This window comes from Anarrhichthys ocellatus, unplaced genomic scaffold (genome assembly GCF_004355925.1).
Source record: "Anarrhichthys ocellatus isolate YVR2014 unplaced genomic scaffold, GSC_Weel_1.0 scaffold91, whole genome shotgun sequence".
In the NCBI taxonomy this organism is placed as follows: Eukaryota; Metazoa; Chordata; class Actinopteri; order Perciformes; family Anarhichadidae; genus Anarrhichthys; species Anarrhichthys ocellatus.
In genome coordinates, this window is record NW_022280121.1 from 246,687 (window position 1) to 271,853 (window position 25,167).

General features: G+C 41.0%; 1 protein-coding gene across 1 annotated transcript in view; it reads left to right on the forward strand.

The window, feature by feature from the left end:
* The first annotated feature begins 1,192 nt into the window (after nucleotides 1-1,192).
* The window catches only part of akap12b (A kinase (PRKA) anchor protein 12b), a 40,239-nt gene continuing 16,264 nt past the window's right edge, over nucleotides 1,193-25,167 (forward strand). The window contains exons 1-2 of the mRNA XM_031875450.1: nucleotides 1,193-1,527; nucleotides 20,006-20,081. Coding sequence (XP_031731310.1) covers nucleotides 1,390-1,527; nucleotides 20,006-20,081 — 214 coding nt within the window. The 5' untranslated portion in view covers nucleotides 1,193-1,389. The remainder of the gene's footprint in view (nucleotides 1,528-20,005; nucleotides 20,082-25,167) is intronic.

Below are 25,167 nucleotides of genomic sequence, written 5' to 3' on the forward strand. Positions count from 1 at the left end.
CACACACACACACACACACACACACACAGAGACACAATGGCAATATGTCCCCTAATGATGTGTATACTGTGTGTTTATGTCAGAGAGGAATTAGATTAGAGATTCAAAACTTAAATTTTTGAGCATATAGGCCTATTTAATTGAAATTGAGCAACTTGAAATAAAAGATACCATCTTCAGCATCAATGTAGATTAAAATAACGTACAAGTGGATAAACTAAGAGGTCCCAGGACTGTTGTGTTTGTTAGTGGTTTACATTTAGCACAAGTAGAGTCTGCTTCATATCTCTCTGTGATACGATATCATTACCACCAAAATGCTAAACATGCAAAACTTGACCCGGGTGTATTTGCATGCCAAAGCAGATGTTACCTGACCTTGTTAACCACAGGAGACAGATGGGGAGGGATGTAAAATAGCTTTAATGTATTTGAAAAGTTAATTTAAGTTTTACATTGAAAAATGTTCTGTACTCAAGTGTTTTTTTACTTTATTTTTCTCTTTATATCTGTATAAGTTAGTCTTGATGTAACTATTTTCTTATTCAATAGAACAAAGTGTTCTAACTGTTAAGAATGTTTAATATTATGCATTTTTCCTGTACGCAAATGGTGTAGAAATCTTCATAGATGGTGTAATGACTCCACACACCCGTATAGGTGAATCTGACAATGCAAGGCAAGGCATTCCATTTTCTAGCATATTGTGTGTTTTGCTCATAAAACTGTTATTCTATTAATAATACATACAAAGATCAGATGAATGTGAAGTCCTTTTTAAATGAAGTATAGTAAATGTATAAAGTTATATATGGATGGTTGTATAAGGATGCTTGTACTTCTCACTTATTCCTATAGTCAAATTCCTTTTTCATACAGTATGTTCCAAACTTGTTTTTAAAGTCCTCGGGGGCTTTTGTAGGTTTCCTTCCCCTCATGTGTCAGTGGTTTACAACTGCTCTAATTCAATTTACCAATCCCCCACGATAGATCTAATTCCTGCTGAATACGGAGAAGCGATGCTTCAAGCTATAAGGCCTTTATTACATTCACCAATTGTCCTCTTCTCTCACTCTGACGGTCTGTCCTCCATCAGCACCGTCTCTCATGCTGCAAGGCGTGCCGCAGCGCACCGGTGCCCCATGTGATACTGAAGGGAGGAGGAGGAGGAGGAGGCGGGGGTGTCCTGCAAAAAAAAAGAAAAGTGAGCTGGTCCTCACTCTTCACATCACTCCAGATCCAGGCCATCCCGGGGCGGAGCTGCACTGTAGAGGTCGTCGTTTGGACGCTTTGGATACTCGCTTGCTGTAACCCCGTCGTGCCATCTTGGAGGGTTGTTATTTTTGTGTTTTTTTTGGAGTCTGAAGTTCATCTTTGTGATCGTTAACCATGGGAGCAGAGAACTCAGTGCAGCGGGACGGGAAGAGCCAGGAGGAGGATGCCTCAGCCTCAGCTTCTGCTTCCGCCGGGGAGCTGAGTGCGGAGGTGAATACGCTCCAGGAGGGAAGCAGCGTCCTAGACAGCAAGGTACGGCCGACACCTAATCGTCTGCTGACATACCTGTCGTCACCCCCCTCCCTTCTCCCCCTCCCGCGACATTTGCAATGGCCCACTTTGTGCGCATCCGTAACGTGGTGCAGCGCACTGCCTCCATGTGCGCCTGTCGCTGTTTTTTGCTGAGTAATGGTTCGAGTTGTCCGCAGTCCCGCAGTAATAAAACGAAAGCTGCGCAGCCCGGTGCCGATTTACATCCAGACCTGGGCTCAGCGACACTTTGAGTCACGAACTACCACAATCACGATTTTTCCTTTCGACCGCTTTGGACGTGAGATCAATGAAACATTATTGAAATAGGCTGCAAGGCGTTTAACATTTGATTTAATAACAGGTTCACCTGTGACTCGTGATTGCACTCCTTCTTATCGTGCAGTTGTGTTTGTTTACGTAATAATTCAGGTTTTGCATCGTTTTCATAACTAAATCAAAAAATATAAATCATATAATATGTTTCAAAGCAGTCTAAAATTTACTGTGTTTTTATTTGCATATAGTATAAAACATATTAACCACACAGACAATCATAAACTTCTGACAGATGTGCAGGGCCAGAGAAGTGTCCTGTAGCTTTTTTTAAAGAGTAAACTAGTAATATATAGAATTCAATGAACATGAGAAAATAAACAGGAATTTGATATACACGTATTATATTGTATGTATTATTATGTGATAAAAATGAACTTCAGACAGAATAAAAGAGCTTTACATCATAAATACCCATATCACAACACCCACTTACTCAGTCAGTGTATTTGGAGGGGGACCTTTTCAGTCTACCAATGTGTGTGTGTGTGTGTGTGTGTGTCTTGACACAATGAAGAGTCAGAAAGTTGACAGCTGGCAGCCTGTTTAACAGTCCCAGTAGCAGCGCAGGACAATGTGAGCACTGTGAGACTTTATTGATAAAGAATACCAGATTATAAACTTGTTTTATGCTCAATTTAAAGGCTACAACAACTGAACTCTTGCATATAAGAGTTAACACGACCTGGGATCTTGCTGACTCTGCACTGTTACCTCGCTGTAAATTTGCTCAGCGTCGTGTGAATAAATATTTGGAAGGAGCCTGCTAATGACTAAGCATGTTTCGCCACCTGCTCTATTCATGACTCATATAACTTATTGGATTTCGTGGCCCGTCTCTCGTAGTCAAAGGTCAGAAAAAAGGTCAAAATGACACTGAGGGAGACATTAAGAGAGACAGAAGGCACAGCGGGCTTCAGCATTTGGTCAAGATAGTTTTCTTTCTTAAATGTTGCAGAAATGAATGTTGACATGTTTTATATGTCAGGTAATGAGTTGGAATAAAGTTGACTAAGGAGTTGAAACACAGAGGTGGGTGATAATTTATACTGTATGCTTTATAAACAATCAAACCTGACGGGGTCATTTTTGACCCCAGAGGACAACAGGTGTGATTATGTGCTGCCATTAGAAAAATTCAAATGATTCAAGAACAGCATCCTCACTAAACTTTGATATGTACCGCTCTGTGATAAGTCAAATAGTAAAAAATAATATAAAGTCAAAATAATTAATTGTTTCATTGTATTTTCACTCAAAAACAGGGTCTACTTTTATGTAAACAAGGTCTATTGGTCCTAAATTCCAAAATGAAGGGAACGATTTGTGGTAATGTGTTGGACTGAAGTAATACTAAAGGTGTAAAACAGAATTGATTGACAATTTATACTGTATGCTTTAAAAACAGTCAAACCAGGTGGGGTCATTTTTGACCCCAGAGGACAACAGGGGTATGGCAGTCAGGAGGACAACACAAGGGTTTTAAGGATGTGAGTTGTTAGCTTGTGTTTTTACATGCTGGCCTGTTTGTGCAGTTGTTTTGCAGTGAATTGGCTGCTTCCGTCTGGCGCTTGGATGTTTTGACAAGCTTTGAGTTGTTGTCATCGCAGTGGCAGTGTTTTCGCTCGTACTTTACCAGTTACACTGGCGTGTATGATAAAATGTTTCAGAGCTGCTAGTCCGACTTGAGTACGTCTATTGTGCTTTGTGATTCCAGCTGTGGGCGGGGAGATACAGTTTGTGTGTCTAGACAGGTTGTTAGTGAATGACTGCGCTGTCCTGCTGCCAGCTTTAATAACAGTCCTATTGTTTGTTTGTTGCACTCACTGGAATTCACTCTACAAATCAAGACAAATAGGCAATGTGAGGGATTTTAGAGGCATATTGGATAAAATTAAGCAATATTAGTTTGGAGGATTTCCCTTTTATGCTACTTTATTCTTCAATTCCTCTGCATTTCAGAAGGAAACATTGTGCTGTTATATTGTGTTAATGGTTCATGGAAGATCAAATTGGTAGTTCTCAACCTTTTTGGTGTGTGACCAAACAAGAATCAGTGAGTAGTTGAGGCTCCCTGTCTATGAGTTGTTAGCGGTTCCACCAAAGAGACATTTTCCCTCTAAACGTCTAAAAGGTTCTATTTAAATAATTGCTTTGGGCCCAAATAAGTACAATTGTCCAAAATCTCACAAATAACAAAGTCCAATTGACTTTAGGAAGACAGATGTGTGCAGCAGAACTTTGTTTTTACCTCTTTCCTCTCCCATTTATCGATCTTGTGACCATTTGGACGTGTTCCGACCCTATGTTGGGAACCACAGGCGTACACTACCTCACTGTATTTAAAGTAGTTAAAACTAGATCCTGCTCCACCAGACAAATGTTACTTAAACATAAACACATCCGCATTAACCATCATTAAATAATATATCACTCACAGGGGGCATTTTTCTGGAGAATGTTTTGATGGTGACAGACAGTGGATGGAGCCTTCCTGCTTGACACACAGTCACTAAATATCCTCCTCACTCCACGGAGGAATTTTAGCAATATCTCTCTCTTCCCCACCGACCCGCCTTCCTCATACCTCTGTCAAGTGTTATCAAAATAATCACATTAACGTCATAATACAAGCGAGTCTTTACATAGAATCTGAGTTACTTTCCTGAAGGTTGTAATGCTGTGACCTACAGTACATAAAACACTGTATTAACGTTATTTCAGATCATCTAAATAATTGAGAATGTTTTCCAGACATTTTGCTTTCATTCCCAAAATGTTGCCTTTTCCCATCAGCTATAGCTATTATGAATACAAAAGGAGACAATTTGGCCTCAATCAACTCATGTGATCTGTTTAAGATTCTTAAATACATTACTTTAATCTGAGCTCATTAATGGAATTGTTAGATTGTATATAGACATACTTTAAACATGCTGCCATGACCTTTTTGTAATCTGTGTTTGTCTTTCTGTCTGGTGTCAATGCTAAGCTTTTATTTCCCAAACAGACATCTAGTGTCACAAATTAATATCTGAGATCCCTGCTCTCTCTAAGAAACCTGTTCCAGACATGACATGACATGTGTAGTGTTTTGTGTTCATCACAAGTTGTAGGTTTCTGTTTTCAATCTTTCAAACTCTTCAAACATGGCCCGTTAAAGATAGAGCTGCCAAGCTTTTTGCAATATTTGGCATTTGTTACATGATGGTTGATGTGAGCCGTTACTTATAACGTATGAAGCTGTGAGACATTTTTCACTGCAACAGGCTGCTTATCTTCACTTCTTACAAAAGTATCAGGCTGGAATTATAGTTCTCGGATTGTGTAAAGATCCACATAAGCATCTCTGCAGATCCACACAGAGAAAGATGCTATGGGTAACTGTAGGTTGCAGATGTTTACAGAGAAGCACTCCTACTAAATCACGTGGCCGGTGTGACCCAGTGTGTCCAAAAAAGCAGATTGGTGAGAAAAGTTTGAAAAAAACAAAAAAAATGTAAGTAAATATGTAAGAGACCGTATCGCAAAACATCTCTAAACAGCAACCATGCACATTTGTATTACATGCAGATAGAGAGGCATGTCACAGTCTTAAGCGTGATTTATGCTGGCTGTTTATGACGACACGACATCAGACACGGCGATGTCATTGCCCGACATTCATCCCTGCAAAAGGACTTGATGTCGTGGTTCCAATGTGGGTAGTAAATAAATGTTGAGCAGAGCGTTCACAAACTGTAAACAATTTGCATGCTGTACGCTAAAAGGTCCTTTCTTTACTGGCAGTGTATGGGATTTTATAGACGCTTAAAGACTAATTTAACACTAGGCTAGGTTCCACTGACCCCCACTTTCTGGACACCTCTGAAACACTGCAGCAAGGAGAGAAGTTAAAAGACTGGCGTTGGCAAAAGAAAAGATTCTCTGCAGGTGTGAAATCGCTCCTTAATCTGCATAGAAAATCTTACGGTAATGTTACTAGAGTGACATTTACAGACTCACAACCTGACTCCAATGATCAACGTCAGGTTATGTAATGTAATGTTATGTGTGCTAATTAAGGCTGGTGCATTCCTGTATAATGAGCTGCAGCTGATCAGATGCTGCTGTGGCTCTGATTATCCTGTTTAGCAGAGAGAGACAGAGGGTGGAGGGGGGGAAGCGGAAGGGGTCAAACAGAGAGTCCATTGAGGATGGGCCGGGACTGGGACAAGCCGGGGGCCCCTGTGTGCACCGGCCCAAAACAAGAGGAAGCAACCAACAGGGGAGGGGGAGGAGCAGCGTTTTGGGTAGGAAGAGGGGACGGGTGTGGAGCCCAGAGAGGGGGGGGGGGGGAAACGAGTTCTAGAAAGAGAGAGAGAGAGTTAGAGAGGGACCTGCCACGGTGACATAAAGGCAGATGAATCAGCCGATTGTTCCCTCAGTCCTCCCTCCTGCCTGATTCTAAAAGGACACCGATGACAGAGGTTGAGTGAAAAGGGGTGCAGGTAAAAATAGAAAAAGAAGCTGTCGTGTGTTTGCGTGTGTGAAGGTCCAGAGACGGGAACTCCTCTTCCCGAAATCAGATTGCAGATCAGAACCAAAATAACCTACAAATGAATTTGTTTCCCACTCAGCAGTCTTAGCTTACTGCTTTCTTTACTTTCAATCAGTTATTTCCAATCATAAAGTCTATGACAAGCAAGGAATTGCAGCGTCTGTGTAAGCATGACTAATGTGAAAAAATATTGTAAAGTAAATAGAAAAATAACGACTTCAAAGGTTGTTGGTTGGCATGCCCTGAGCTGTGTTGTGTTGTATGAGTCCTAGAACGCAATCAAACTAAAATGTTTGTTTTAGTTTTAGTGTTAGCAAAGAATCCCCATGTGATGAACAGGCCCGAGACTGCTTACACGTTATGAGGAAACAGGCAACTACATGCAGAATATTAGAAAATAATTTACTGTTATTTACCAGCCAATGATAGTTTACTGCTCCAGAGCTTTATCTGTGTCGACCAGCACATCTTTACGTTGAGCTCAGTGAGTTTCTGTCAGAGAAATTCAGTTAATAGAGCTAAAGAAAGTCAAATGATGTAGTGAAATGTATGTAAAACCCCAAAATACACTATGAAATATACCAATATAAATCAGTGGCAAAAAAAGCAAACTAAACCCCCAAACTGTACTTTCAGTGTGCACACTGTTACTTAGAGCAGTTGTGTTTATTTGGACCGTGAAAGCTTTGTCCATTGGGATAAATTATACATCTGAAGTCACAAAATTTGTAAAAATGTTCCGAAACATTAACTGACATACATCCACTGTTGAATGTTCCACAGCAGATCCATTACCACCGCTCTGTAAACTGTAGTAGAAAACTGGAATAATGAACTCTCCATGATGATTATTTTTCTCTTTTCTCTTGTTCTTGTCGAAGTGCAACAGGAAGTAGCTCTCTGCTAATGAATCTGTCTCTCGACCAGCTTTCTATTTTCCATCTCTCAGATTTACTGCCAGTAAAAAACAGACGTGTGTTTGAGGATGTGAAAAAATACTGAGCTCTTTTGTTCCTCTCCCCTACAAATTACATTTCACCCCAATAATTTGATCTAATGATGAGATCACAGGACAATATAAAATCCCAAAATGGCATCAACATCAACATATTCTCTGGTCTGCAGTGCTTGTTTTTGTTTATACAGTGCCTGTGCTCTGTTCCCAGCTCATCTTTTCCATCTCCACTCAATTAGTTTGACTCCAGTAACTTTTTTCATCTTTCCACAAAACACTAGAAGTTAGACGACACTGACTACAGTAAAAGAGCATGTCATTTATGTATTAATTAGGTTTATAGACCTTTTGCTTAAAATATCTGGTTCTAGCTGTTGGTTTGTTCAAATGCACAAAACAAATTCTTATTAGTTTCAACTTTGATTAATGTGTTTAATTTTCCTATGACCCTGCAGTATTTACTATATGTACAGTATGTATGCAGTGAGACTATAAATCACCACATTACATCCTAATCCATGTGATTTCGGGCAGTGAGTCTCATGCTAGCCACGTAAATCTGAGGAGTGTGAGATGACTTGCAGGACAGAAAAGCTTGACACGACATATTTCTCAGACTATGAAAGGGTTAGCTCTGTATTTTCTATTTCCTCTCCAGACACACTCTCGGTTTAACGTCGTTAAAAGAGACTTGAAGCGATGCCAGAGAGATGAAAGCAAAGGAGACTGTTTCGGATATTGACGTGTTTCCTATGGTGCCGTACTCATGTTGAGGCTTTGCTCGGAATTACGTTAACGCAAATTGGAAAACGCTTTTATTCAATTTAGACGGTACTCTTTTGCAGTGCACAATCTCACATGACCATCCAGCATCAGTGTTTCTCCTCAGTGTTGATGGCGGAGGTGTGAGGAGGGGATTTCCCCCCTGAGAAGCATTGGCTTCTTGTAATGATGTGCTATTGAATATGTGAGGTCTGGCCAGCAGGGCCCGGCCTGTTCACCGCCCCCACGGGGACTGTTACAGCTCCTCTGTCCCAATCAATCATTATGATTGGAAGACTCTGCCACATCAGCGTCTTTATCAGAGTTTTTTGTGCCCTCGTGCAGCAGAGGAGGCTGGAAGGCTCTGACATTCAAATGATGAAGGAGGATACATCAACCTGTATAAGTAGATTGTGTTTTAGTTAAAGATATTTACTCCCTTATCAATGTTTTTAAGTTGGAACTGATGAGGCACAAAGAGTCTCGTGGGTTTTGCATGTTCAGAATTGAATGTCTCCTTCTGTTTAGGTCTCTGCTGAGTCCTCCACTGCGACACTGTGCTCAAAATGGCATCTTTTACCTCTATTACATCACAGGCCTCTGTGGACTTGCTCATCCATTTTCCCTCTACTCTCTTTCGCCGTCTTCTATTTTAGCTCCATGATTCATCTTTGTATCTTTCCTTGCACCTGTTAGCTCTTCGCTCTGCACTCAGTGGAAACAAGAGTGAAAATGCACCAGGCTTATCCATTTTGTTTGACGTCACCTCTTGCATCTGCTGAAACAAAATGGCTCTTACATAATGCCCAGTTTGCTCCAGTAAGCCAGGTATAACCTTTTCATGTATACAGCGTCCAACAAGCTTTCATACCTAAACAACAAAATGGTCATTTGCCTTCGAAATCGACCCCATGTGAGCAATTTCTTATCTGGCGTCATTGTCAGCAGAAAGAAAACAAAATAGGTGTTTTTTCTGTGGAAGTATGAACCCTTACTGTTAATTACACTTACAAGTCATTCTTCTAGTGGTTTTTAGCCATCATCAAACTGCTTCACATGCTAGACCACCAACATTTGGACTTGGAGTATGGCCAAAATCCACTTGAGAGGTGTATTAAATTGCCCTTGAATTGTATCTGGAAATATGACACTTGATATCACAAGTGCAAAAGGAGATAGATTTTCCGGCGTGTTACTTCCGCCGTTGGGTAAGAAGAGTTATCATCTACAAGACTACAAGAGGTCACAAACCAGGAAAACATCAACATTCAATCTAACGTCTCATCCAGTTGATTCTCTGTTGTCAGCTAAAGATCCTTCTCCTGCCATTGTTGGGTTTTCTGGCTCACGTAAGGTAATTTATTTCGGGCTGGAAGAGGTACGCTCGTCCTCTCTGTGATGAACTTGTTCACCTCGCTCGCTGCCTTCTGTTGCTCTTTTTTTTTTCACATCCATTTTTCATCAGCTCTGGTCCTGATGCAGCACTAACAGCATCACAGAGCACAGTGGAAGATGTGTGAGGTCATGATGTGTGTGTGTGTGTGTGTGTGTGTGTGTGTGTGTGTGTGTGGGGGTGTGTGTGTGCATGTGTGTGTTTTGTACCGGTGTGCTTACAATGCTGGTGGGAGTTGGAGCATTTGAAGGACAAACTGTGAATCATTGCCTCAGTGCAGCTGCTCTCTTGGTTAGTATATTCATACAGGACGGTGGAGCCGCCCTAATCTCTACAGTTGAGGTGCTTGAGATTTACTGTGTTGACCAAACGCTTGTATATCACAATCCCCGTCAAATATCAGTAAAACCCATTGACCTGAAAAACATACAACTGTGGTGAAAAGTATGTATTCAAGTTCAATATAAGCTGTCTATTTGAGTATTTCCATTTGACACCGCTTTATACATATACTCCATCACATTTCAGGAAACACATTGTAACTTCTAGTGCACTACCTTTTTTCTGAGAGCTATAGTTAGAAGTTACTTTGCAGATTATGATCTATAATAAGGATATAGAATATGATGCATTGTGCTACTGTAAATACTGTAAACTATTATATAGTTAAAATTCAGCCAGATACAACCTGGAATGCTGTTCACATATAAATGCATCAAATATAATATACCAACAGTATAATATAGAGTAATAGAACACGCACAGGGGCCATTCTGCTGCATAATATGAGAACTTTTACTTTTGATACAGGTACCTTACATTTTGCTCAGTACTAATACTTTAGGTTAGCGCACAGGACGTACTTTACGGCTCTAACTGGCATGAACAGCAAAACAGATTCCAACTGTAATTTGAAGAGTCGTGACTAACCTCACGAAGTGAAACCACATACTTTACTGTATGTACTGTTGCTTTTGGTCTCTGTAACATGTGTTTGATGATGCCCAGCTGTCTCAGGATAATTAGGAACATTGAAGTGAATCAGGCGGTCACTGCTTCCTCATTTGAGGTGAATGGAATTGTTGTTTTACACTGCAAACAACTGCTCACTGCTTTATTAAAATAATGACTACGGGCCTAGTTTTCCATTAACTACCTCCTCCTCGAGTCCTACTCTACAGTAATTCCCAGAGAAGCTGCACGGACGTCAACAGGTTTCAGCGTACTTTTATACATTTTGTTTTCGGGTTCTCGGTTCGTCCTATTCTTGTGAATGCGATATCTCAGGAACACCAGGCAGAAAATTCTTCAAATTTGTCACAAACATCCACTTGGACTTATGGATGAACTGATTTGATTTTGGTGGTCAAAGGTCTCTGTGACCTCACATGAGACAGTTTTGTCTATAGCTGAAGAATTTATATGCTAATAATGATAATTGCACACAAATGTGTAATAGGATAAACTGATGAAGTGATAACATTTTGTATAGACGTGGAGGTAAACTCCAACTTGACTAGTAAGCGAAGGGAAGCAACCATGAGGCGGTAAATCTGGTTTCGACTAAATAATTGCATTAGTGGATTAAAGCCCATACTGTTCCTGCTCCGCTAAGCCGACAAATGAAAGTAATGAGACAAGGAACACTGAGGAGTTGGTTGTTCTGGCAAGAAAACATACTTCTGTTTAAAGCTGATTTCTTTCACATGTCTCTCTAACTGTGTTAAAATGAAATGGCACCCACAACAACCCACAATATGTGAGAAAAACTAAATAAAAATAACAAAGTTATAAAAACACATGATTAAGATTTCTTCTGAAATTCCTCATGTCTGGCTGACGGGTAAATATCTGCTCCTGTGCGAAAGGCTGCACTAATCAATATGTTTACACCAAGAATGGATCAAACGGCTGCATGTAAGGTGAAAGGGGTTGCTGGTTCGATTAGCTCAAAGTGGAGCACCGGCTTGATCGTGCAATGCCAACATTTACACTGCAATGATGAAAAAATATATATATATATATTTTGTAATTGTTTATACAGTATAGTTAAGTATCATAAAACACAGCTGTTGAGAATTGTTGATCAGCTTGTGAGGTTGCACTTGTTTGACGTTGATAATAAAGATTCACTCCATCTCTGTATTTTGTTTTGTTTTCTATCCAGTCTTTACATTAATCCAGGAAACATATAACCAACCCTGAACCTTCAACTTTTAATGCAAACTTCAAGTTAGCTAGTTTATTGACTTAAAAGTTTAAAAAAAGGTATGACTGAAATAAATAGAATTGCATCTTTAAGTAATCAAATACAAGTCCAAACAGTATTTGATCATAAAACAATGCAGAAATACAGAACATGCATCATGTTGCGACATAGTGAGACTTAATTTTCTATGCTGATCAATAATAACTTAATAGTGCTTATAGATAGATCTTCAAGTGGGAGCATTTCGATTGCCTCACAACGGCTCTCGTCATGAGTGTTGAATACAGCTCCTTTAAGATAACATGTCCAAATCCACTGATGCTAGTTATCTCTTCCTCTAACTGTATTTATTGTATTTTTAACCTTATTTCATGTCCCTCTTGCCACTGATTTACAGCCACGTAGTCCACAAATACCTAAAAACTGTTCTTCAAACTATTTGGATAGCTCCAAGTTGAAGTGATGCATTTGACCCTGAATGTTGTTTCTGTGCCAAATACTTTAAGCATATAGACATTAGTGGGGCAATAATCTAAAAGTAATTTGAGGCCTAAAGCCAGAAATAAGAGTCTGGTTTAAATGTCTCACTAATTAAAGCCATGTTTAAAGCGTTTGTATGCGTTCCAGACACCATCTCTTGCACTAGTCATCTTCTTTTCTCACATATGACTCTGGAGCTCAGATGCTTATCGGGGCTCAGAGATATTTAGAGATTCATGACAGGAGGGTCAGCGAAGGGGGTGGATTTGTTATTTCAACCCAGTTAGAGAGGCAGGCCCCTGGGGTCAAACGCTGGCCTGTGTGGCCTGATTATGATCGTGTCCTGGGGGGTCTTTCCTGCGAGCATGCAGGCCGTTGTTGTTGTTTGGCTCCGTTTGCTGTTCAAGTGTAGCAGCCCCACAGATGAAGGGATGGGGGTGATGAAAAACAGACAAATTGTGGGAGGTATAGAGACTTCGGGTTAAGGGGTTAGTGATGCACTGATGTAGGTAGAGGAGGACAACCTGGTTTGATACGTCGTCCTAAAATGGCAGCTAACAGGTGTGTGACTCCATGGGGTCACTCAGTCTTTTGGTTTGTATTTCTTTCTTTCTACTCGGTCTCTTCCTCTCTCACACACAAACGTACACAGGCTCGAGTCTTTTTATCCCTGTGCTGTTTTATTTATCTAATTCAGTCTGCCTCTGGTTGTCTTCTCAAGTCATGTATGTTAACCGGCCTGAAATCAAATACATGCAAACAGACTGATGTTGTTTCATTGCAAAGAAAGATATATACCTTTGCATAGTTTCCAACGCTATGGTCTTTTATTTCATAAAAAATTTACATAATAGGTCAAATTAAGTAGTCATCATTTCATGCAGTTTTTATCAATGAAAATGAATCAATTTTGTCAACCGGCATTTTGGGGCAACTGTTAAAGCAAGTTTAAAGCTTTTAAATGCAAATAGCAAGTCAGTTGGAAGTCTTCCACATGTCTGACTGTTGACCATTACAGTAAAATAACACAGTATTTGAACAGTGGTGCTGTGTTGGAAGTGTTTTATAAAACTGAGACCGAGTCCTTTCAATGCGTCGGCCCTAATGAGTCAATCAGCAGCGTGGCTCTAAGGAAGCCAGTGTCGTGTTGGTGACATGTTGGATGGATTCCAGTGAAATTGTGTGCTTGTGTTCCCACGCAATGATGGAATATTACTTTGGCAGCCCTCTCGTGACTTTCAAGGTGGCCGAAGCCAAAACTCTTTTAAAACTGTCATATTACTTAGTTTGAGTACTCTAATCTTGCACTGGTAAGTTATATGTTATCATGAATTTCAGAACACTTCTTTCCAGACTGGAAGAAGGACATTCATTAATTGAAAGATAAACTAATAGAAAAGTTGGCAGCCTCACTTTTGGACACAAACTCAGGGAGTGTGAGAGCTTTTTCCATATCAAGCTTGTGTTTGTGTATTCACGAGTGAAGAGTTGACAGATTTATTATTATTAAAGGTTTATTTTGCTTCAAACTGCTCTGGACTGCACACACACACACACACACACACACACACACACGCAGGAGCACAGGTACTTACTGTCTGAGCACCTGAGCAGAGTTACAGGATTGTGGAAACAGTGAGAGTGCTCTTTGGGGTTCTTGTCAGGCTTTGATCTTTGGTATGTACTGAATGTGGGGGTCAGGCATAATAGATTGGGGGCCGGCAGGGGCGAAGAGACATGAAGGGAGAGCGAGGGAGACAGACATGATGGTCACACAGGCCCCTGAAACCTCCCATTAGACTAAGGTGAAATATTTAGAAGCAAATACCTCTCGCAATTTGATTAAACCTGCTTCGAGTAGCTTATTGGTGAAGTTGAGATATACTTACACAGCTACTATAGGCCAAACATCATCCACGTGGGGAAGTTAAAGCTAACTTTACTAACTGCTCTCCTTAAATTATAGATAGAGCTTGCTCAATCTGTTAATTGGAATATTATGTCTAGCATGCAAAAATGCAGGTTAAAATAGATTTTAATGTAGAGCAAAAATGTAATAAACTAAGCGGCTGCTGGCTGTAGCTTGCTTCATGTTTATCATACAGACATAGGAGCGATATCAATCTTCTCATCCAACAAGATTGCAAAGCCAAATTCCCAAATGTCTTAACTATTCCTTTAAGTGCTTTGATAGAGTCTCTCATGCCTAATCTACTATGCCTGATTTTTTAAATTTCTTTTTAAAAATAGTTAGAATCGTCCTCGTTAAAAACTGAATAAGAACCAAAAATAATAAGCCTTAAGGATAGACTCCAACAGGATGATTGAACTTAATTTGTCATTAATATTAGGACTACTTTCTTGCCGTCTATTTCTCCTCCTTCTTGCTCTGTTTTTCATCTCCTCTGTCTTTCTATCTTCCCATCTCTGCTGTCGCCTCATCTCACTCCTGCTCCTCTCTGCCTTTATCTCTCCCCTCTCCCAGTCGCCCCCTCCAACGGCGTCATTCTCCTTTCGTCTGCTGTGAGACTCTGTCTACACCTTAGGGGTCAGAGGTCGCTAGGTTAACTGTCACGTACAAACTACGACCCCACAGAGAGTTTTCAAGCCTGTTATCTTCTACTGAGAGTTTACGTGCGTGTGTGCACATGTTCACTTGGGAGCAATCCTACCGTGATTGCTCGTGTTATTTAAAGTCATTCACTGAGACAGCAGAAGTTAATGTGAGTGACAGCACTTTCTTTTCTTGTTTGTGCAAGGTTAAAAGTTAATGAAACTTTGAATCAGCATTACACAGTTAAGTTTCCACCATGTGCATTTTCATCAGCACCTTGCTGAGTCATTGTCAACAAACCACATCGGCCAGATGGAGTGAATTCATGACCGCTGTTTCCGCTTCATCATTGTTGTGCCCTGTGTTATGATTGACAAGTACAGCTAGTTTCATGGTGAGCTGGAAAATATTAGCCTACTGTATCTGATAGCTGCTTATTTCTACAAGGATTCTCAAATATACTCCATCCCCATTTTTAAAGGCTTTAAACCATCTTGACAGTAGCTTGTATAAATCTCTACAGAGATACAAAATAAGAGGAGTCAAATGCGAGCTACAAACCACAACGACCCTACTGTCTTTGTCCATGTGAGCTCCTAAGTCAATTTCACCCTCAAAAAGGCTATTCTGTTTTATTTGAGTGGATCAGATTTCATTAAACAAAGGTCAACAAAACACTTTTTGCATATTAGTTCTGCCTCTTCTCGCTGCCTCTCCTTATAGACAAGAGACCTGCGCTTGAGATGTAATTTGCCAGCGGCGTCACCCTCTTCTTTTACATTAACCCCCTCCTCCTGCGTTCTGTGTTTGGTTTAGGGGATATAAATCTCCTCCGCCGGCCTTTGTGGAGTGATTTAGGAGACAGCGAGTTGTCTCTCTCGTGGAGTGTAGAGGTGCAGCCAGGAAGTAGCCTAAATGAGGGAGGCACATGAGAGAAAATAAGAATGAAAGATAAATTCAGGATAAAAGTGAAGCAGAAAGAGTAGTAAAGTGAGAGAAAAGATCATAACAAAAGAGACAATCTAATCTTTCCTCCAGTGCCGATTCTGAAATTGCAGGTCATTGTCATTGTGGACAATCAGGAGGGAAGGATTTAAAGTTTATCTGAAAGCTTTATTGCACAAAGTGGACTGACTAATTCGACTTTGAAGTATTGTTTTTTGTCATTAAGGAGCATGAAAGACAATTTCACACACAGACTTCCCTACGGGGCAGCAAGATATGATCAGTCTGTTGAAGTTTGAGTAAGTTTACCAGCTCTTGTTACCCAATGTCCCTGTCAAGAGATCTTGTTGCTGGGAAATAACTTTGGTGTAGTGGGCTAAACGTTAAGCTCAGTGTCATGAAAGCAGAGAAAGTCAGTATTCACATGCTTTTGCAACTGAGAGCAAGAACAAATTATTCTGTTGCTACCGTAGCTTAGGCAGATATAGGAAATGTAATGTTGCAGCACAGGTGGAATCGGTAAAAACACAGCTCTGTCAAGTTACTAACCCTGATCTTCCAGCACTTTCTATGAAGCTAGGTCTATGATTATTCTATGTTTTCCTTATTGTCAACAAATACCATGAAAAATCATAACCATCAATGCCTGGGTCTGCCTTTTGACTTTCCTGTCTGTAGCTCTGAGCCTAAAACCCGTTGGTTCCTATTGACGATCTTTAGAAAACGGCTCAGTGATTTTCTCAAACAGCAGGACAATGTAGTTTTTAGTAAATGTTCCTCAAATAGGAGTAAAAAAATCCTTTGTTTGAGACTATTTTCAGTAGCAGATTAATACGCAAGCATTTGGGATTGACCCACGTTCATCATAATGAAATAACATGTCATCCAGTGCAACAATGTGGCTCATTGACGTGTTTGGAGCTCAATGGCAACGCAGCCAGTAGGATCAATTCATTGTTGATTTTGGTCTTTTCTAGAAAATGATGGAATATCACCAGCCTTATTCTTTGATGTTAATATCAAGGATTTATGATTTAACCTGTTAAAGTATTCATCGAGTTCGGCTTTACCTGTCTGCCACTCATTGTAATAAGACAAGCGGTTATTAACATGTCTGAATGGTGACACAGCAATTACCGTCAGCGCCACACAAGACTGCTGGCAGACAGATACCAAGTGCCTAATATGTAAACACTGCAGTGAAAGAGGCTGCAAAGAGGGAAGGAGGGAGATAAAATCATCCTTTCTGAGTATGTAGCCTCTTGTGACAAATGAAGATGAGACCAAGAACAAACATAAAGAGTTCAAACAGGTTAAAAGAGAGACAGGAGCAGGAGGTGTAAACAGATAGTTGACACTTTAGTGCTACCGGTTAATTGAATAATGAATATCATGTTTACACATCACTAAGCACACACATCTACACATACAGAACGTACGTCCTGCACATGAGGGAAGGTATATCTCTCCTGTACGCCCCTCTATCTAGACGTGTTAAGTAATGCTGCAAAATGGAACAATAACAGTTGCTCCTGAATATGAATAAGGCTCTGCTTAAATGCTTTCCAATAAGATAAATCAAACCATAGAAAACCAGACAGAACACAAAACAATGTTTTTTCCCCTGCTGTTGTTTTGTTGAGCGGATGTTTTGTTTTGGGACCAGCAGGTCTAAGTCTGTCTTTAAGTCTTTGTGGCAAACCCTGCTGACCAAGCAGACGTAAAAAAATGCACTACTGGCAGTGAAACTTCTAAATATTCAGTCTGGGAACTCGCAAAAGGAATTCGGAGCAGCTCAGTCAACGCAGTACTTATCAGTTTTTGGGTCAGTTCAGTTTAGGTTCACTACAACTGCAATTCTCATACCAACACAGCCTTTCAATCATTTCTCTAGGGTCCTTCGTAAAAGCGGTGTCAGATACCATGCAGCAGAACCGGAGACATTGTCTTTTTTATTTCTATGCATTCTTCTTCCTTGTCAAAACCTGCTGGCTACATTACCCACAATCCATCTTGTCTTGACCATCGACCAGGCGGCAACCTGCGGTTCTGCCGAGTGAAGCCAATGTGGGAGTTTATAGTATGATAGTAAATGATGGTCCCATTTAGAGTCAAATAGACCATTAAGCAGAGTATGCTTTAGGGCGGGCTTACTGTGATTGACAGCTCGCAGCAGCTACCAGAGCCGTAAACAGCGTCTCTACGTCACTCCTCCGCATTCCAAATGTCGTCACTTCTGTTTAACAGTTGCAAAAAGTCAAGATGGCAAAGGCCATAACCCATGATGGTGACGGCCAAATCCCAGAACTCGAGGCTTCATAACGGCAGTCCACAAACCAATGGGTGGCGTTACGATGACTACGTCCACTTCTTATACTCTTCTTTATACCTTATCTATGCCGTATACAAAGATGAGGAGCGAGATTCACCACCACCAGATTTGTGTCATTTTCAAACTTGTATTCTTTCCCGGCAAGTGATCTCACCTGAGACAGTTTATCTGACTTCACGTGTCTAATATGGATGTAATTCCCATGGATCCTGGGTTCCCTGATTATATAATGACCCAGGATGCTCATTCATCCTCATCCCGAAGAACTCTCTGCCATCGCTCTGTTGAGTCTTGCTGCGGTGAGAAGATAGCAGCAGCATTTTTGACGGCCAGAAGAAGGAGTGGCATTATGACGGGTCAGAGGGGGCTTATTAGGTAACTTAGGGACAGGAGTGGTCAAAGGGTGACGATTTGGGGGAGGTGGGCTGACGGTAAAGAATGCTGGGAATGCCAGTCATGAGGTAGACTAGGGTTGGGCGCGGTTGATGCAGGCCTGCCGATGGCTCCCTCACCAAATCTGATCAGAGGTCCTGATGGCTTTTAAAGGACAGAAATGACAGCACCATCCTACTCTGTGTGAAAAACATTTGAGCCAATGAATTTTTTCCTTCCAATATATAAGAATGATCTCGACTTGCTTTAATTATATTGCTTGTATTTCTTGTAAAGAATCAGGGGTCTGTTTAACAAAAGCAATTTGCTAGTACTCCTTACATGCAGATCTCAAATAGAGGCAGCGTCCTGTTTCACAAATAACTGTCACTCGCAAATTGCAGACACATTTGCAAGTCCTACAGGGCTCTCGCGTGCTCACGTGCTCACGTGCATGGGTTGCAACTGTGGTGTTTCTTTTGATTAGTAAAATGTGTCAATATTAAAGGCAGATGGAAATGATCTCATGCTGCAAAATGAGTGAAACTGTCCAGAACTATATTGTGACCGCACATTGAGTTTCTGGAGCGCTTGGAAGGGATTAAACGAGGGTAAAGGGCGTGGTTGTATTATGTGGTTGTATTGTGTTTTTGGAGTTAATGTATCTGATTTACATCTACAATTGCAAATAAAGGCAGACATTGGACTGGACTTAAAATGTAGCTGTCCCTAAATCCCCCCAGCTGATGACCGTCCCTCCCCCCTCCATAAACCAGCTCTCACCTTTGTTTTCTCATCTTTTAGTATGTCCCTCCCAACCGGTCCCAGGCAGAGTCTCCTCTGTGGTGTCATCTTTCAGGGCTTTCCTGAAGGAGTTTGGGCTGATGGGAATGGAGCCTGAGTTGTCCATTAGTTAGATTAGCAGCTCTGTGGGGAGGCTCTGGTTCCCTCTCCCCTGGCCGGGACAGACAAAGCTCTGGCCTGCCTGCCATTGTACGGCTGTCAGTCGGAGCTGGTCACTACCAGAGAAAGGACCCAGATCCGACTGATAAGGTGCTGTGAGCTAGACACTGTGTTATTTACTTGTTAACACACCATAATGGAAAAATTACTTTTTGATCATTATTCTTATAATATTCCTTTTTGCTGTGATGTTGTTATATGACTATGTCTGTTGAGGGATTTCTGTGTAGCTTGTTTTTGTCTGTTAAAAATGAATTTTACCGCCTGCTAAAAAACTATTTATGCATGTCATTGCCCCCGCTCTCTCTCCGCTTCCTGTCTGCCACTACACACTTCCACTAATGGCAAAAAGTTAATCTTTAAATAAAAGGGATGCAAATCATAGTGGCACCATTATAAGGATCTGATAGCATTCTGGCAGGCTGCTTCATGGATCATAAAACATGATGGGTCAGTTGCTAAGCTAGGCTAATTGCCTCCTGGCTGACACCAGCTCTGTACTGAGACATGAGAGTGTCCAACTATTCCTTCAAAGGAAAAGAAACCACTAATTTACCCTTGTGTATGCTAATGCACTTTTTTAAAACGTTTCTATTTTAAATACTTTTTTGAGCGTCTCTTCTCTCTGTGTCTTTTTTAGCCTTTGGAGAAAAATGGACTAATCTCCAGCATGACCAGTCTGAATGGACACTCAGAGGACAACACGCTGGCAGAAGGTGTGTGTATATGTGTGTATCTGTCCCATCAATACTGTTTATTTACAGTGTGTGACTTTGGGTGATGTTCCTGTGGTTGGTAGGGGAGGGGATGTTTGTGTGTGTTTGTGTCTGGGATTTTGTACTGTTTCTTCAGCAGTGGCCAAAGGTAAGCTTGTTTGTGTGGGGTCAGTGTGTGTGTGTGTGTGTGGGTGTGGGTGTGTGTGCAGATTATTGTCTGCAGTTGTCTTGATGGCTTTGCAAGATTTACTTGATCCTCAAATAATCCCTTTGTCAAACATGGGAGACACCTACATGGGCTTTTCTCTCTCTCTCTCTCTCTCTCACACACACACACACACACACACACACACACACCCAACATACTCTTTATCACCCTGTTCCCCTCATTATTCCTTTACCCTTCAAGTGATTGCATTTAAATCTCTACTCGCATACAAAAACCCATTTTTTGAATTTGTACTTGGTCTGTGTGATGCTTCACTTCAGTACAGATGTAGAAAGATTTTGAGCTCTAATCATATCATCATGCATCTGCAGAAATATCACTTTGAATTTGTCAAACAAATGTAAGAAATAACTTGTTTTTGATCTCTCTCTGAACCTCCCTTTCAAAAGTGTCTTTATTTATCTCGGAACCCATTGGCTATCGGTCTGACGACGGATAAGCCTCTGGATTTCTCGGGTTTTTACCAGCATTCAACTAAAGCCCGTTCGAACAAATTGGTCAACATTACTGGACTACGAACAGAAAACAGAACATGTCCAATACCAAAATCTTGTCCCATTGCCAACAGATTCTGCATGTGGATGCAAAATCTGTTATAATAGAGATTATAGTCAAACCTGATGAACACAGAGGTGGGCCTCGTTTCTCTCCATGTTAAGTAGACGGGTCTATAAACTTGTGTTTATAAAGTGAAAGTATTTAAAGACGTCTTTGGTCTTGTGGAAGATACTCTAAGGACACAATGAACATTCTTTTTAATCAGTAACCTGAGATAATTATTAACCAGTAATTAACTGGCCAACATTTTTTTCTCTGACTTAAATTGATATGTGCCCCAACCTGCTCTGTCCATCTCCAGCAGCACCCTCCTATCTCCAGACCTGCGTTTGTTTATTTTCTTTGCCATTTCTATAGTGTCTCCCTCAATCTGGGAGGGCTGCCGGGGCCTGTACACCCTCCCTAAATATTTAGCAGGCCGTGACCCGGGCCCCGCACAAAGCAACCTGCGCATTTCATAATATGTTATGGCCCAGGGGAAGGGGTAACCCTACACTACTTAAAACACAGAGATATGTCACATACCACTCCGTCAAATAAGCTATTTAATAAGCTATTTAATGAAGCAATTCTGTCCGTTTATAGAGTAACCCAATACCTTCTTCAGAGCAGAGATACAGAGCGTAGGACCTGATGTGGCAGGGGAACTAACGGAGAGTAATTTGGTTGTTGAAATCGTTGCTTCTGTGGACATGTACTGTAAGTTAATTAGTAACGTGGAAGGATATAGAACAGAAAAGAGGAGGTCAGGAATTGTTAGATCTTGTGCACTGACAGGTACACAAGTAAAGACGGCAGACCATTTGATGTCATCTCCACAAAAGCAAGTCCTATTGTCTTCAAGTCAATATAATCAAACCTTTTGAACACACAAAGCAATACGTCTCATTTTTCCTGCCCTTCACAGTTCACACTCCTCTTCTTGCCTTAAAAAGAAGATATTTTTCTTCTTGGCACCACATGATGAGAGCTGATTGTGGATCTGCTGAGATCCATCATTTGGGTATAACACGTACTCACACACAGACTCAATAGCCGTGGCATCGGGACCCTGCTCTACCCGATTAAACTGGGAACGGAGTGGACCCTTAAAGTCTGAACTGACCTACGAATGAACCAGCCATCATTCCCTCTCCGAACCTGTCGCTCTCACAAGCAGAAGGACTAAAAACTGGAGACAAACAACAGAAAACAACTGAAGTTGAGAAAAAAATGTCAAGGCTAGAGATTAAATGAGAGCAGGGGAGTGAAAGGAAGGGAGATGCCCTTTAGGGGAAAAGAGAAAAGATAGTGAAGTGGAAGGTATGGAGGGGTTTTACATCCCAGCACTTCTCTACCTCTTGTGCAGCCTGATAAAGACAGCAATGCATTGTGGGAGACAGGAAGAGAGGGGAATCTCTCTGATAACAACGAAAAACAACAAAAGACAGACTGCACGTCAAAAGACTGACGCATGAGCAAACGCACACACACACACACACGTGCATCCACAGGCATACACAAACGCACAACCATAATCTTGCTCTATCAGGTATACCAGAGTGTTTTCAGTTTGAGGACGCCACACCCAAACACATCACACACCAACTTGGATAACATGTCAGTCTTGTTTAAAGTGTTGTAGCAACTTGAGGCAACATGAGACACCTAACTCACTAAAAACAATACCTGTCGGCTTATTTGTGATATTTGAATTTTATTTGAAGGAAGTAAAAACTCATACCGGACTCCGCTGCAGACGTTAATGGGCATTTTTTAGAAGGAAAGTCAATTAGTTTAAGTCCAGTTTGTGCTAAAAGCGAACTGCAGGTATACTGTATATACGTTGTAGCAAAGATATTTTACTCTATCATCTGTCATGGAATTTTTTATTAAATTACAGAAAGTATTTGTTTAAAACGCTATCAAAGTACGAGAATTGTGTGGAGTTACATTTTCCATTGCCTCCGTCAGTAGTCGACCCCTTTTGTGAAGACAAACTGAGTCTGTTTGCTGTCGGTTTTGCATAAAAATGGCGAAACAATTTGGCTCAGATACTGTTTGAAAATCATTCTTTAAGTTTGTTTTTACCTTGTTTGAGTGCCAGATGGGCTGAGAAAGCCCAGACAGGAGAGCTTAGGCTTAGGAATGGTATGCACATTAGACAGAGAGGAACTAAATAAATATTACATGGAAGCAGAGTTTTAAAGGGAAATGTTTCTTGTCAGAGAGGCAAGCAAAGAGCGAGAGAAAGGAAGGTGTAAAAATAGAGAAGGATGTAGAGAGAAAGCCCTTAACTCACACCCATCCATGAATGATGCAGCCATTGCATCTGTCTGTAACAAAGTCCACCTACCCATTAAATCAAAACGAGACATATTGTCATAATAGAACCAGTCTCTCCGACTAGACTTATTTTTGTGTACATTAGAAAATCATGTGTTATTAAAGAAACCATGTTAATCTTTTCAGACGTTTCTCTCATTAGTAACGTAACATTTATTGTGTGCTGTTTTACCTTCATGTAGATGTGCATATACCGAAGCCTGCATGTGTGTTTTGAGTTACTAGTTTTAGGGGTGTTGGCGCATGAGGTGCAGTGGGAGCCCAAAGGCTGACATCATAGCTGATGTAATTCACTGGCCGGAGCGTTGACGGTCCCTCCCAGATGCCTCACAGGCTTTAAGAGAGGACAGATGAGGTTTTCTGGAGGTTTTGAGAGCGAGAGAGAATGCTGACTGTGTTCTTGTGTTCACTGCAGTTAGTGTTTGTGTGTGGCAACGCTCGACATCCTTTATAGGTCAAATCCTGCATTTCTGCTTGTTTCATCTTACTGGGGGGATCAGATGGGTGCGGTTCACCATATTAAATACATTTCTTTGAATTTATTCATTAACATTTGTGCATGAGTCAGTGTCAGAACTGTAAGATGTCGGTCCAAAAGAAGAACAAAGAACATCTGTTGCTCGCTTTACTTGTGCTTGAACGATTACTCAAACCGTTGTCGACAGAAAGTATACATACTTTGATACGTTAGTTTATCAAATTTAACGTCTTCACGAGGAATTTTGCAATGTTTCTCTGTCATGTTATGAGAAACGGAATCACTTTAGGTTTTTCAGTCTCTGGAACTTGTGATGGAGTTTTTGACATTTTATAGACCAATAATAATAATCAATAATATTATTCAGTGCAGACGTTTTAATCAGTAATGAAATCAAGGACTGTAGCAGTCCAAGTGTGTCAAAACGTCAGACAGATCCCAAGTGTGTCATGAATTGTTAGAAATGATTCACTAGAGTCTCCGTCTCTACTACAGTTTTATTTATTTCTTGGTTACAGGTGGTAACTTTTATAGTTGAACAAATTGTGTGTGTGGCCATGATTTCATTCCAGGATGGACTTACTCAGGCTCGGCTCGAGGGACATTTGTAGCCATGTTGCCAAAACGTTCGTCATGCCTGTGGAAGGGACCTCTCCCTTCACTTAAGCTCCATCTGGTCTCTGCCAATAAGGCTATACAGTCATCATAACACAATCCAGCAGCCTGATTCTTCCTCCTGGATTTCTGCCCATATTCCCTTTACATTCCAACTGACAATACTCATTAGAGGTTTCCTGGAAAGATGTTCGTGCGCGTCTTTTTCTACTGTAGTCAAACTACTGGGAGGAAGTATTTTGTCCTTGGTTTGTACTGTATTTGTGGAGAGGCTGATCCATCAACTTGGTGCAAGATATCAGAATGATTTCCTTCCCTCAGTGGAAGGTGGTGATCCCAGAGGAAAGTGATAGAGAGGCAGAGTTTTAGATTGGAGTGCTTAAAAGGCCCTCAGTCCCTCAAGATTCATCATTGTCCAGTCAGTAGTTCAATTATGTTCATCAGTGCAGCATATTTTATTCACTCATTTGTTATGAAGTGGCAGCTTGAAGGATACACTTCAGGGCAAGAGGGGATAGAAGAACTCTATTAGAAAGCTGTGATTTGTCAACTGCTGTCTCAGCCTCTAAACTGATCAGACAGAAAGCCTTTTTTTTCCTCCTGCTCAAACACAATGGGCAGATCTTAGTGTTTCTGGTACTAGAAGCAACCTCAACGACGTTTTAGCTATCCAAATCAAGCTTGAGTAAGTTCTGCCTGAACATGACATGGGCAGATCAGCTGATGGCAAGCTAATACGAAATCTCATCTGTCATCTGACTGCACTCGCCAAAACACTGACGGCCAATCGTCCCATATACTATTGAATGGTCTTTACCGAGACGTCATACAGAAACGCTCACTTTGCCTCGAAACATACCAACCATACACCTCCCCTCGAC